General features: G+C 48.3%; 1 protein-coding gene across 1 annotated transcript in view; it reads right to left on the bottom strand.

Moving 5' to 3' along the window:
• ITGB3 (integrin subunit beta 3) overlaps positions 1–15,279 on the bottom strand; it is a 51,038-nt gene that overhangs the window by 17,815 nt on the left and 17,944 nt on the right. Inside the window, exons 3-10 of the mRNA XM_032320173.1 lie at positions 9,726–9,921; positions 8,597–8,849; positions 7,121–7,283; positions 6,324–6,485; positions 4,398–4,493; positions 3,824–3,913; positions 2,750–2,884; positions 1,111–1,540 (exon numbers count right to left, since the gene is read on the bottom strand). Coding sequence (XP_032176064.1) covers positions 1,111–1,540; positions 2,750–2,884; positions 3,824–3,913; positions 4,398–4,493; positions 6,324–6,485; positions 7,121–7,283; positions 8,597–8,849; positions 9,726–9,921 — 1,525 coding nt within the window. The remainder of the gene's footprint in view (positions 1–1,110; positions 1,541–2,749; positions 2,885–3,823; positions 3,914–4,397; positions 4,494–6,323; positions 6,486–7,120; positions 7,284–8,596; positions 8,850–9,725; positions 9,922–15,279) is intronic.

Below are 15,279 nucleotides of genomic sequence, written 5' to 3'. Positions count from 1 at the left end.
GTAGGAGGCAGGAAGCAGGCTGCTGACCTGGGCAGCTTTGTTTTATGGCTTCAGGGTGGCCAGCAGCCAACAGAAATGCACTCTGGACGGGATCCCTCCCACGTGGTGTCACAACAGACCAGAATCCATGAGGAGGTGGCACGGAGGAGGTATAGACCTCCTTCTGTCCCTGGTACCCCCCAAGGGGCGGTCTGTAGTCTCCCACATCAAACTTGCCCATTCCCCTTGGCACTCTGAATACGATGGAAGTACTATTAAACATTTAAATGAGCCGAAATTCCTGCCTCATCCCCAATTCAAACTGCTGTTGGTGTGTGTGTGTCTGTATATACCTGATCTCTCTCTCTCTCCCCTAATCTCCTTGATTCATTTCTCCAATCTCTCTCTCTCTCTCAGATTTTGTTGGCGTGAGCAAAGGAAATAATGTTGCAGATTAAAAAAAAATAAGCCATTTTTCTGTTACATGGGCATGCTTTAGAATGACACAGATTTACCTTTCTGATCAAACTTTTTAAAAGACTGATGTTAGAATGAACATTTGAGTGGATGAGCTCAGCTCGTTAAGCCCCAATGCAAAGGAAGCCGATCTGAGTCATAGCTTAGATCACCATAGAAGCCAATTACAATCTCTGTGGATTGGCCACACCATACACCCAAAAACCAATCCCAACCAGTTTGCAAATGTCTCCCATCTTTCTGTCACAAGAGGGATCAAGCCTCAGCCATCAGAGCCCAGCAAAAATCTATCCCTACTCAGAGCTGCCTGTCTGCTTGTCTGCTGCTAAGAGTCAGCATGTCTGCAGAGGGGCAGATGAAAGAAAAGAAGAAAACTGTCTTCACCTTCGAGCTTCTCCACCCTGCCCCATGCCATTCTAGGAGGGAAGTCCCTCGGAGCCCAAGCTCACTTCTGCCTCTGTGTACACCCCAGGAGCAAGGACTTGGGGGGCTGAGAGGGATTAAAGAGAACCTCCTTCTGTTTTCCGCCGTGGGAGTGGGACACCATCCACACCATCCACTCGGCTCTGCCTGCCGGGCCTTGGATCTAAAGTCTCCAGAGGCCACAGACGAGCGAGTGTGCATGGGGACGGGAACGCGGGTAGTTCTACTCACCTGAGCACATCTCCCCCTTGTAGCGGACGCAGGAGAAGTCATCACACTCGCAGTACTTGCCCGTGATCTTGCCGAAGTCACTGCTGTGGCAGACGCACTGGCCACACAGGCATTCGCCGCGCTGGCTGCAGGCGGGCTGGCCCTCCTGGGGGCTGCACTCGTCCTGCTGGGAGGGCCGGTAGTCCTCTTCCGAGCACTCGCACTGGGACCCCAGCCAGCCGGGCCCGCAGAGGCACACCCCGCATTCAAAGGTCCCGTTGCCATTGTTGCAGCGGGGGCTGGAAGGCTCGGCGTGGGCCTGGCATGCACAGTCACAGTCGAAGGTGACCTGGACCGTGAGGCTGTCTTTGAAGCCCACAGGCTTGATGGTGAAGGACTTCTCCTTCTCCTGGGGACAGCCACGCACCTTGGCCTCAATGCTGAAGCTCACCTGGGAGGAGAGTAGGACCGCAGTCAGACTCGGGGGGACCCTGTTAACACTCCAGTCCCAGAGGGAAAGAAGCTGGGTCCTGTGCTGTCCTGCCCTACCCCGGGAATACCAAACCTGGGGGGGGGCGGCGCTAGCCCCCAGCAACTTGGAGTTCTTCAGCCTCCCCACGACCCAGGTCTGCAAAGCAAAAAGGAGAGCCTGGGGACAGTGGTCCAGTTATATCTGGCTGGGTGCACAGACGTAATTTATAGGCATGGGCTATGCTGGGGTTTTTTAATTCCACATATGAAATAAGCCAGCTCGTGCAGAACAGAACGTGTGATCTTATAAACCTTCTGCTCTGGCCAACTAAGCCAGCTGAACTGAGTACACAATGTCATATGTCTTTGTAGCAAGACACGCAAAGCATATTTTGCACCACACAATACCACACAGTGACCAACCACACACAGGTTTAATTTCCATAGAACATTTCATCACTTGTTCTCTCATATACCTTTCTGGCCAATATTTCTTGCATAGGGTATGTGCACCTGTTCTAGAATATAGATAGACAGACATACGGACAGGTGGATAGAGATGGGTATATACATGCTGTAGATATAAATAATCTAGATATAACAGCTACCCCCCTTTTCCGCTTCCCTCCCTCTTCACTAGCCCCTCCCCTATAGGCAGAAGCAGAAGAGAACCAACCACTTAGGAAAGAAAGCCCCAGAGGCCACAGAGGGACTGGAGGAGCAGAAAGAACATTTGTATTCCGTAAGCCTATGAGAGCAGGTGTTTGGTCTTTTTTGCCGGTTCCGTTTGCTGTTGAATCTCCAGCAGCTAGAATGATGCCTGGCATGAAGTCAGTGCACAGTAAATACTTAATAGATGACTCTGCCATCTCACATTGTAGAGGGAAGAAAGACATTACCTTCGGGGAGGTTGGAGACTGGTTGGGGCTGAATGCAAGAAATATTTTCATTTGCAAACAACTATGCATATGCAAACACAGGTAATGTAAATGCACATTTTTTAAAAATCCTGATGGCGAAGGCTACCTAACAGAGAAGTTTAGACAAGAGGAGCCTCAAAGGAAAAGGCTGGCCGTTCCACAATATCTAACCTCTCATGACCCTCAGGAAGAAGGTGCCAGGAAGGAAGGGGAGGGGTGCCCACAGACGCTTGGGGGGTACAGGCCTTGCCCAGCTCAGCCCACCTCACCGTGTCTCCAATCTTGAGTCCGACACAAGACTTGAGGCCTGGGATGACCTCGTTGTTGAGACAGGTGGCGTTGAAGGACAGAGACAACTCCTCAGGGAGGTCACGCACTTCCAGCTCTACTTTAGAGCGGATTTTCTAAGCAGGAAGGAGCAAAAGCAGGTAAGGAGATGAGCTCAGAGGAACGAATTCCATCCCAAACAAATTCTATCGGGGGCCCCGGACTCACCCTGGCAGTACCAGATGCTGAGGCCCGCCTGGAAGCTGCCAGAGGAGAGCATCCCTAGGAGCGTGTTTCTTACTACATTTCCTGCCCAAGACCAGTTTCTCTCTCTCTGCACTGGTACCTGGGTGACTCTCGGTAAAATCTAAATCAGTTCCACCCTCCTGCAAGCCTCAAGGATGTGCTAAAAGGGAGTGCCAGTACTGGTCCCCTTGGAGAGTGGCCATTTTTACCAAATTTTTAAACCAACCTCACCTTCCCCAGGGCTCAGCTTCCTCTCCTCCTTGCTGTTGGAGCCCCGTCCCTCACCCCGTCCTTCCTCCGATCTCAGGACTCTGCTCCTGCCTCACCACCCGCCTCACCCTCTCCTTCCCATCCACTTCCTCTAAGCTCTTCACGCATCACCCCTAACACTTCTTGGCATTTCTTAAGGAGCCATTTCTCTCTCAGGAGGCCGCATTCCTCCCAGGGCCGGCCAGCCGTGAGCCTCTAGAAAAATAAGACCAATGGGGCTCCTGGGTGGCTCAATGGGTTAAAGCCTCTGCCTTTGGCTCAGGTCATGATCCCAGGGTTCTGGGATCGAGGCCCGTGTCGGGTTCTCTGCTCAGCAGGGAGCCTGCTTCCCTTCCTCTCTCTGCCTGCCTCTCTGCCTACTTGTGATCTCTCTCTCTGTCAAATAAATAAATAAAATCGTTTTTTAAAAAAAAAGAAAGAAAGAAAGATAGATAGATAAGAGGAAGGCCAGGAAGGCTGCATGGTGGGCTAGCATCCAGGACTCCCAAATCTGAACCCTCCTGGGTCATGCCAAGCGAGGTAGACTCCTAGCAGTCCTATTCCATACGCAAGACACTTACGCCATAAGCATCAACAATGAGCTGAAGGACATTGCTGGAGTCGGTAGACAGAATCCCCACTGTGGTCCCTGGGATGAGCTCGCTGTAGTTCTAGGAAGACAAAGGATGTGCAAGGCTGACTGAATGAAGAGGGTGGTTTCCAAAGGCCTCCCCAAATCAGACTGAGGGTCTTGAAATGAAGATTGAGGGAACAAAGGGTTATTTTATTTGTTACTGCTAGTAATAAATCTAGCAGTTTTTCAGCCCTGAATAAAATAAAATAAAATACATAAAATTTTATTAATTAATTAATTAACTTTAATAAATAAGAAAATAAAAACAAGGAACTTCTCATACCCCTCACACCCACTAAATGACTCCCCTCTGGTTCTGCAAACACCAGCACACCCGTTCTGCTAGGTTCAAAGTTGGGGGAGAGAAGCAATAAGAAGGAATCACTAGCTCCTGGGAATAAGCTGGAGGAGGGTCTTTCCAGGCTGGGGACAAGGGCTCATGGTAGGGCATGCTGGGTCCCCAACACAGCTCTACCCATCATCACAAGCCACGCTCTGGGCAGCCCGGGGGGCATAGTCACCTGGTAGAGATTGACTACACTGGCAGTTACTGCAAAGATCAAATTGATGTTTTTCTGGGATAGCTTCTCGGTCATCAGCCCCAGAGAGGGATAATCCTGGAAGAAGGGAGGACATGGAGGTCGGTTAAGAATTCACCTCTATTCACATACATCCCTGGATCCTACACCTTAGACCTTGGCTGATTTGGGCCGTGGCCCACACAGTGGTGGTGCTTAAACATTTCCACCCCAAGATCACTGTGAGCCAAGGGAGAAAGGAGCAACACAAACCCAGCTGTGAACCCCAGGGACAGATGAAGAGGCAGAGGCTGGTGGTGTCAAAACCAAGCATCTCTTTCTTGCCGCTAGACTTCAGTGTGTTCACACCAAGAAGCAGGTTCCATGAGCCAGGTATTGTCAGGCCTCATTTTGTTTTCCATCAACTCATTTAACAAACGTTTATTGAATGACAGATATATTATAGTCTCTGCCGCCAGGGAGCTCCTGGTCTGGTGAGGACGACAGGTACATACAACTACAAAACAAAGCCAAGATCCAAAGCATGTCATCACAAGGTGATGCTGGGGACCAGAGGAGAGGGGTGGGTGAGGGGCAGGAAGTAAGGAGGGAGCAGCAAAGCGGAACTTGGAGTCTTCCTACCCCTCGCTCTCCATCGTACATGTGTCAGGCTTCATTGTGAAGTTTCCTCGTTCTATAGCCACTTCAAGTGCCTCGGCCTGGTGTGTGTGCTTCCTCATGGTGGTCTCAGCCTTCCTTGCCAATCAGCATTCACGTCTCTCCCTCTTGCACTTACCACTGAGGCAGCCCACTCTTTGTTCCCCATGGAGTGGTCTTCTTTTTGGTAGTCCTCCTTCCTTAGGACCCAGCTCAGGTCCCGCCTTCTCTGGGAGGCCTTCCTTGGCCATCCCAGGTCACGATGCGCTTTCCTCCTCTGAATCTCTAAAGCCCTTATAGATGGTGCTACTCCTTTAGCACTAATCACGTGTCTTGTATTCTTGGTAGCACATCTCAACTAAACCACAAAGCGGGGGACCTTCCATTGTCCCTTTATCTCCTTCAGCCCCTGAGAAGCTGCCATGCCTAGAGTAGGTGTCAATGCTTACTACTGACTCATCCAATGCCTGGCAGTGCCCGACTTGGACATGGCTGACACCAAGGAACTCAAGTCACAAAGGGATGCTGGTGAATCATGAACATGTCTCTGGGATTCCCTAGGCCTTGCAGGATCATCCAGCTCAGACCCCTCCCTTTAAACAGGTGTATCATGAAGCCAACTAGACAAGGAGCTGCTGTATTGTCTTTAAGAGATGAAGAATTCACACCTACCCCCAGATACCCAGGGTATCAGTACTCTGAAGGTCTTACATTTCTTGATGGTTTAGGGCAATTAAACTCCCTTCCTCTTATTTGACCCTCTAAGGCCATAGAAAATAACCTTTCAGAAGCCTTCTCAGGTATCAGCTAAACTTCTTTGTTTCAAGCTAAGTGACTCGGACCCCCTCAACCTTTCCCCACGGGAAAAGATCTCCATTCTTTTGATGATCTGCGTCTCTTTTTCCTCAGTCTTCTGCTAACAACCCCAAGTAAGCATAGTATTCCAAGAAAAGGATGATCTGTACACAGAAGATAGGAAGGCCTTCCTTCGGGTCCATTCTGGATGCCATGATGCTGCTGGTGGTGCTGGAGGCAGTGGAGGTGGTAGCAGCAGTGACCCCAGCCAGGACCACTTACAATGGCTGTGCCATCTGTCCCCTGGATGAGGATGTCCAGTTGCTGTGGGAGGCAGTGGGAGTATAGTCTGAAACAAGGCCCACGCCCTGCCCCGGGGAAGGGCTGCCATTTTCATAGTCACACAAAGGCTCTGCCTGGGTTAGGGCAGACCTGACCACAGTGAATTGGGACCACAGGTGGTACCAAGAATCTCACCATGGTAGTGGAGGCAGAGTAGTGGTTGTCACTGCCAATGTGACACTGCCCATCGTTGGGCTGGACAATGCCTGCCAGCCTTCCATCCAACGCTATATGGGTCTTGGCATCAGTGGTAAACACCAGCAAGTGGGATGCATCATTCCTCCAGCCAATCTTCTCCTGTTAAAAAAAAAAAAAAAAAAAAAAAAAAACCCAAAGAGAGAAAGCAACTTTAGCCATGTCATTGGTAGATGGCAAACACCCAAGGACTTCCACTCCTGAAGGGCTGAGTAGGTCATCTTGAACACAAGTCCCCCTGGAACACAAGATGGAGCTTTTCCAGTTTGAGGATTTCTGTTCTCTTAGGAAAGGAGACTCAGCTGATTAGTTCAAGCAGCTGAAAGATACCTACTTCAACTCCAAATATAACTTTTCCAACGATAAACACATGGCCTGTCTAGAAACCCACCTGCTCCGGCAGAGCTGGGAGCGGCTAACAAACTCCCATGTGAACATCTGCCCACTTTGCTCAGGTTAAGTCCACCCAGCCTTGACTCTGATACACTCCTAGAGAAGGCAGGATGATGCTCTCCCCAGAAAACATCCGGCATCACTGAGGTTCAAAAACATGTCAGCTCTGGCCGGGGGTTGATACAAACAAAGGTTGCCTATCAGGAGAAACTTCTTGCTCATGCTGTACAAAACTCAGCTTGGTTCCTCTTCTTTCACATCCATATCCCCACAATTGAACCACTTCCTTCCGCCATTTTAATCTGTGCCAACCACACCAGGTGCTCTGTGCCCTACAAACTCACGTCACAGACTGTAGCCTGCATGATGGCATCAAAGCCACCCTCTGGGGCATCTCGGTTCCGTGACACACTCTGCTTCTTCACCTCCTCATTGAAGCGGGTGACCTGGTCAGTCAGCGTCAACACATGTTTGTAGCCAAACATAGGCAAACAGGTGGTCTTCATGCTGGGGAGGAAGGAGGATAATTTAAGCAGATATCCTGATGGAAAAGGTCACATGGGGAGTGAGAGGGACAGAGGGGGAGGCAAACACGGTGAGCACACTGCCCAGGCCAATCCTATACAACCGCAATTAACCAGACAGTTCAGACCCCAAGCCCCTCCCATCACCTGAGCCATCACATTGGCTTTCCCTCCAGGTAGCCTAGAAGGTAAGACAGTGAGTTGTGGAACCAGACTGTGTGGGTTCAAGTCCCAGTTCCTAGTCATGAGACTGTAAACAAGCTTCTCTATAAAAATGATGACGTGATTAGTCCTATCTCCTAAGAGCTGTGTGAGGCTTAAAGGAGCTAATTTATGTAAAGCCCTTATACCATAGTGAGTCTCTAGTCATTGCTGTCACCTTGGGCTTAACACTTCTCTAAAATAATATTAACACAACGGTAAGTTCATCAAGAATTTAATGCCCATGAACCATCAACAAATTGATAGATCTGTGCTGGCCGGGAGCCTTTCTGTCCCCAGCCCAGTGGCTTGTGTAATTGATGGCTGACAGCTTTACTGGGGAAAATTTACAACCCAGATGGGTTAAAAGGGTACATCATATAATTCTGAAAACTAAAAAGTAAATTTGTATATTGTCAGGCTCAATAGCCATCATTTTAAGTTATTATACTCTGTGGATTTTTATAGTCCCCACCAATTAAATAATAAGCCATTCATTCACTCATAAACCAAAGTGTCAACAGAGGCACACTTAACAACTTTTGAATCTATTAGAAGGGTCAATAAATAACATTTCTACTCTTTTTTATTCCCCCCCACCCAGGACATAATTCCTCTCATTTTAACTCTGTAAGACTCACACTCTTGATAATGAAAAGGACAAGGGACTCAATCCTTCTGAACTCATAATTTCTCTATTTACTTTTCCATAAATTTCTACTTTTTATCTCACTTCCCTCCCATTCTCTCTTATCTCCTACTTCTTTGTGACCAAGACAAGAAGGTGACTAGTTCTCTTTCTAGAAATTCTATACCCTTTCTAAATGCCCATGTGCCTAATCCTGGGGGTGCCAAGGGTCACAGAGGTTTTGGTAGTTTCTAACACTCCAAACAGTCTTGGATTCTATTGACACAGCACTACAGACCCACAGGCCAGCTCACTTGCCAGACAGGAAGCCCAAGGTAGGAAGGAGATATGATTTGGCCAGATGACAGCAACAAAGCGATCCTAGAGCTAGAAACAGGAAGCAGGACTTGGACCAGCCTGGGACAAAGCAGAGCGATGCTGGCCCAGCTTCTACAGGAGGAACTTACTCATAGCAGGGGTTTTTGAGAGCCTCTGGTGGAGAGATGAACATGTATGGTGACACGGGCTTGTCCACGAAAGCCCCGAAGCCAATCCGCAAGTTACTGGTGAGCTTGTGCATCTGGGAGGCCAGCTTGGTGCCTAGGTTCTGGATGCTTGACAGATCATCCTTCATGGAGAAAGACAGGTCCATCAAGTAGTAGATGTCCACAGGGTAATCCTCCACTTGCCGGACTTGGATGGAGAAATTCTTTGAATCATCTGGAAGCCAAGGGGATGTTAGTTTTTCTCCTTTTTCTCCCTCTAAGACTTCATAAGTGGGTTTGGATATAGCTGAGATTAAGTAGCTTCTTGATCAAATCAAACTTGAAAGCCCTTGACCCTTCTTCTCACCCTTTGCAATTCTGCTCCTCTTCCAATCACTTGATCCTCTGATTTTTTTAATCTCTCTCTCTTTTATTTTTCTGTTCTACAATTCTCTACCCTTTCTAAATGCCCATCTGTCTAACCCTCCGGGTATAGTGATTACACTTCAGATGCTGTTAAAGGCAGGAACTCTGTCCCAGCCTTCTCTGAATCCCAGAGCTCCCAACAGAGGCCTTGCAGAAAGAAGGGACTTGGTTAAATCTTCTTGAAACAATAGAAAAGTCTAAATCAATGCTTTAAAATGCTTGTCTCATAGCCTAATCCTTCCTCCTCTGACAGTCTCCTGTCCCTGTATTCTCTGCCCTGGTGCCTCTGCCCCAATCCCACTCGGAAAGGGGGTTTTCAACATCATATTACTTTCTCATCTTCTATCTCATTCAGTCCTCAACATAAAGCTATCAATTAGGTAAAACAGTCATTGGGGAAAAGAAGAATGAAACATTTTATTGAGTTCCTACTATGTTAGAAGGATTAAGTAGCTTGACCAAGGTCAAATGGCTAATCTATGGGATAGTTAAAATTCAAACTCAGATCTTCTGATTTGGGGTTCCAACATCTTCCATTTTTCTACATTCTCTGGCCCACACCACACCCAACACCCATCCTTCTCTTCCCATACCATTTCCATTGCAAGCTACGTCCCCAAAGTTCAGGCCTCCACCTTGTGCCCATCTACCCAAGGTCTCTCCGTGAAAAGAGCCCCCTCCCTACCTGGCCGTAGCCGGAGAGAAATCCTCTGAGGGCTGACTTGAGTAATCTGGGAGCTGTCTCCAGAGCCCTTGTCACTGAGCGGCCTGGCCTCCAGGATGTGGACCTCACTGATGGGGAACTCGATGGACTCCTGGGCACAGTTATCTTTCAGCAGATTCTCCTTCAGGTTACAGCGGGGAGTGCCCAGAGGCAGGGCCTGTAAGACAGGAGCCCAACGTGAAGCCCTGTCGTCCAAGCTATGTGTCTCTCTTCCTCCTTCCTGCAGGCTTGGCCAACTCCCAATAGCCTAGAGCTTACCCAGCCTTCTGGAGCTAAACCGGCAAAAATGAACCCGGGTGATCCATCCTAAGATAGCCCATTGTACAGAACGGAGAAACTGAGGCACCAGAAAGGTTGGGTGAATACCTGTTTGTGGATTGGTAGCTAGGAAGAGGGCCAGTATTGCAAGCTACCTATTAGACCAGCAGTTTTTAAACTGAAAGGCAACCCACATGTGGGTCCCCAAAATCAGTGTAGAGGATCTCAGCCACCAATTTATTCAATAAAATGCAATTGAATAGAATAGAAAGTATCAACACATATAAGTAGTAAAAGTAAATATTATTTCATAAATGTTTATATATTGGCAGTTGGGTATAATACACAATGATATAAATGCATTTCTTGCCCTAGGTCAGGGTCAAATATTGGAAGCCACTGTGTTAAGACACTGGCTGGGGTGTGAGATTCCCCAAGGGTAGGGGCTGTCCCTTCTCTTTTCCCAGCCCCCACCCCAGGAGACACCACGAAGGTGGGAGGGGAAAACAACAACAGTGGCAGCAGCGATGGGGCTAAGAGCACAGGAGAAGACTGGCAGAGACTACATCTCAGCACTGCCTCTTGCTAGCCGGTTCCCAGGGCATGTCACCGAAGCTCTCCATGCCTCACTTCCTCAGTTCTAACGGGAAGACAGTAAAAGCCCCCACTCAAAGGACTAAATAAGACAATGCATATAAAGATCTATCAATTTATTATTTGAGAGAGAGTGCATGGGGGGAGGGGCAGAGGGAAAGAGCCTCCCGCAGATTCCCCACCGAGGGCAGCTCAGGGCTCCATCCCAGGACCCTGAGATCATGACCTGAGCCAAAATCAAGAGTCGGCCACTCAGCGGGCAGTGCCACCCAGGCACCCCAAGACAACGCACATAAAGCCCATAGTATAGTGCCTGCTGCAGGATAAGTGCTCAATAAATAAAAGCTGTTGTTAGGAGACACTCCAGAAATAGCTCCTGGATAAGTTAGTTATGAATAAACCCCACAAGCTTGGGTAAATCCCATGATGCCACGCACTGACCAGAGCCTAGCCCATCACTCCGCTTTAAGCTTCCTCTCTTGCTGTGGACACAGGGCAAGTGGAGCACACTTCTGGACACACTGGTGTATATTCCACGGCTCTCTGGAGCTCTGTGTGTGTCCACACCTGAGTACTGAGTCGGGGGGTGAGAGGGGGGCCACATTGCACTGAAAAAAAATCTGGAAACAGGCTCCACCCTGGGTCTACCACTAGCTAGCCTTGTGCCTTCAGACTTGTTACTTCAGCCCTCTGAAGGCTCTCTCACCTGTTGGGTAAGGGGGTTAGGCGACATGACATTTTCAGCCCCTCCCCACTCTGATGTCCAGCACCTTGAGCCAGCGCTGTGTGGGCGCTAGTCTGTGAGAGCTCCTTCCTTGCCAGGTTGGGGGGACTGGCCAGAAAGCCGGAAAACTCTTCCCTGGGCCTGTTTCACAATATTTGGGCCTTCAGGCTCTCAATCGTCACCTCCATCCCTACTCTCTTTCACAACCTTTTCCAGAAGTCAGTCAAAAAAACCCATACCCATATCCCAGAAAAACTGGTGGGTTTTTTTGTTTGTTTGTTTAAGATATTATTTATCAAAGAATGAGAATATGACTGAAAGACAGCACGAGCAGGGGGAGCAGCAGGCAGAGGGAGAAGCAGCTCCCTGCTGAGCAAGGAGCCCGATGAAGGATTTGATCCCAGGACCCCAGGATCATGAGCTGAGCCAAGCAGATGCCCCAAAACTGGTGTTAACATTTACTGAGAGCTCACTACATGTCAGCCTCTGTGGAAAGTGCTTTAGGGAGGATCCGGCAAACCTCCCACTAATGGTTTTCTCACGCTGGAACTATGATTATTCCTATTTTACTATAAGCAGAAGAACTTGAGGCTTGGAGGCTTCACAAATGAGCAAGCCCATCTTACAAGAAAGAAATCTAAGGCTTGGAGAAGTTAAGTAACTTGCCCAAAGTTCCAGCGCTAAGAATGGCAGAAGGGAGGGGTTAACTGGATTGTGGGACTGAAATGATCTTCGCAAAATGATAGTTTGTATTACATGCTGCGTAGAGTGAGAATCGAGGCAGAGAAGCAGAAGTATGCAAGCGATGGTCCCAGAAAGACCACACCTGAGAATGCCCAGGTAGGGAAGAGAAGGCAAGATAGGGCTGTGGAAGGTGTGGGAAGGACAGGTCATGTTCTGCCACCTTAGCCCCTACAGGTGCCTGGTAGCCATATTTCCAGGGGTGGGATTTGGCCACAAGGAACCACCTATGCTCATAAACTCAGGATTCTTAGCCTTAAAACCCTCCTGATACTCAAAGTCGCTCTCCCTCTCGCGCTCAGCCCTTGTCTAATGGGCTGAAAGTCTTCCCCAGGGGGGTGGGAACAGGAAGACCAACAGTGCTATAGACTGTTAAACCCCAACCCCCCAGAGAGTAGGAGGTAGGACATTGGGAGGTGATTAGCTCTTGAGGTGGAGCCCTCATGATGGGAGTGGTGCCCTTAGAAAAGAGATCCCAGGGGCGCCTGGGTGGCTCAGTGGGTTAAGCCTCTGCCTTCAGCTTGGGTCATGATCTCAGGTCCTGGGATCGAGCCCTGCATCGGGCTCTCTGCTCAGCAGAGAGCCTGCTTACACCCTTTCTCTGCCTGCCTTTCTGCCTCCTTGTGATGTGTCTCTCTGTCAAATAAATAAATAAAATCTAAAAGAAGAAAGGAAGAAAGAAAGAAAGAAAGAAAGAAAAGAGATCCCAGAATCCCAGAGAGCTCCTCAGTCCCTTCTGCCACGTCATAGCAAAAAGACAGCCACTATGACACAAAATTTGCTGCTTCCTTGATCCTGGACTGCTCAGCCTCTAGAACTGTGGAAAATGAACATTTGTCCTCAAACCACCCAGTTTATGGTATTTTTGTTATAGCAGCCCGAATAGACTAAGACAAACAGTATGAGGACTCTCCTTGCCCTGGGGAAAGAAGTTTCTGGAAGCCAGCAGTTTCCTTCTTTCCCACTCAGCTTCATGAGTGGGATGTGGATAAACGGTGTCAGCCGTGGGAAACAGTGCCTAAGGGTTAATCTTCTCAGCTCAAAAGAGTCTAGTGGGGATATCACCGATTTCCGCGTCTCCAAGAGAGATGAAAATGCCCTCTCTGCTCCCAGCCCTGGCCAAAGACAGAAAGGCAGGGGGAGAACTTGTGGGCCCTCAGAGTTTCTGAACCAGAACTCCTCTTGCTGACCTTCATGGCTCTCCCAACCCTTCTGCCTCAGGAAGCAGTGCCCTGCTCACAGCACTCCCTACCTTATCTCTAATTCCAGCTGCCCACAAAGCCCCAGGGAGAAAACCTGCCAAAAAAGGCAATGATTGGATAGACCAAGAAACACAGAGGAGCCGATCCTTTCCAGGACTAAGACAGAGGCTGAAGGGGAGAAAGAAGGGGAGGCCAGGAAGCTGAATGAGAGCAGCAAGGCCATTGTGTATCTTTAAGCTGCCTCAGCCAAGGGAGAAAATGTTCTAGAGGGGGTTTCCTGACTCCCTGCTTTCCAACATGACAGTACTTATTACAAGAAGGTTTGAAGTGCTAAGCCCTGCTGACAGTCCTTATGGTTTGTTATGAATTTCTCAGATATATAAACACTAACAAAGAAAATTGTTTCCCTCCCTCCTCTATGGCCACTGACATCAGAGGTCAGGAACACAACAGGCCTGCTCTGCAGTCACGCTCTCCCTGAGAGCCTTCTGTCCCAGAAGGATACCAAGGCAGTGACCTCAGCACACTTAGGCAACATTCCCTTCTTTAACAACCCAGACTGGGAAGGTAGAGAACTGTCTCTAGGTTACTCAGAGAAACAACGGGAAGGAGGGAGGAGGAATGTTAAAGTCCCAGTTCCCAGTAAAACCGGATGTGACACAAGAAAGGGCAGAAATAACCAAGACCCAGGGAGGCTCCTGAGTACAGAGGAGGTTCCAGCCCACGCATGGTGTGAGCTGAATCCCCTGCCTCTCCTGGGAGAATGATGCATGCTCTTAGTCCCATTCTCCATTCATCCCATTTTGGATACTGGGAAAGTAAAGCATGAAAAACTCATTACCCTACCTATTTCACAGGTTCGGTCGGGGGGTCAAAGAAGACTGTGAACATGAAATGCTTTCAAACTATGAAAAATCTGGATACAAGTCAAATACACTCAAATCCTTTTGATAGGATATAAACAAATAAATGCATATAAAAGATGCCTCTTTTCTACTATGACCATGAGAATTACTACTATTATTCCATTTCTCTTTTCTCAGAGGACAAGGCAGAATAGGGCCCGCTACTTGGTCTTTCCACCCAGAGAGTTATCAAATGCCTCCAACCAAAATCAATTAACATTTTTTTCTGGATGGGACAGCCAGTGAGGATAGAAATCACGAGAGCATACAGAGAAGTGTGGAAGGGACAAAGAGAAGGAAAGGAAAAAGAAAAGCTCTTTGATTTATGGTTATTGGTATCCATGCCCCCTTGTTTATGGGGATGGGGGCACTTTCAATGATATATTTTTATTTTTACAATAACAAGTTGAGCAAAACTCTTAAGATGAACATTTAAACTCTGGATAAGAAAAACAGAAAGAAAAAGCAGCAAAGAGGTGAGAACAAAATTATGTTGTCTAGAGAAGTAACTAAATAATGGCCTCACACCTGTCCCCCACAGATGCAGAGAAGAAATAAGTCACTCATATTGGAGTCTTCTACTTGGCTAGAACCAAACCCATTCTTCGCTTATCGTTGGCTGTCAGGCTGAGTGTGAGCTGGCCCGCCTTCTGATGTGTTCTCAGGACTATGTAAGAATTCCCAGCATTTCCCTTCATCTTAGAGTCACTGAATTTAGTAAACATTTAGGACATACTTATATCAAAAATTACTTGTTTAATTCAAATTTAACTGGGTGTCATGTGTTTCATCTGGCTGCCTTAACCTCACTTCCACCATGACCCCATGATTAGCCCTTTTGATCAGCGGTGTTTGCCAAATTTACTATCATAACAACCCATTCCAACGCAGAAGGTCTGGGATCCAATCTGGGAAACTTTCTATTTAACCAGCACCCCAGGTGATTCTTAGAACCAGGCAAGTTTGGAGGGTTCTAGATTCCAACATGGGGGCAGTGAGACCATGAGTTGAATCTCTGTGTGATCTTGGCCTCTTTGCTACTTTCACAGCCCAGAGGCAGCACACCACCCCCACCCATATCAGTATGCAAC

This window comes from Mustela erminea, chromosome 18 (genome assembly GCF_009829155.1).
Source record: "Mustela erminea isolate mMusErm1 chromosome 18, mMusErm1.Pri, whole genome shotgun sequence".
In the NCBI taxonomy this organism is placed as follows: Eukaryota; Metazoa; Chordata; class Mammalia; order Carnivora; family Mustelidae; genus Mustela; species Mustela erminea.
This window is presented reverse-complemented; position numbering and strand designations above follow the sequence as displayed.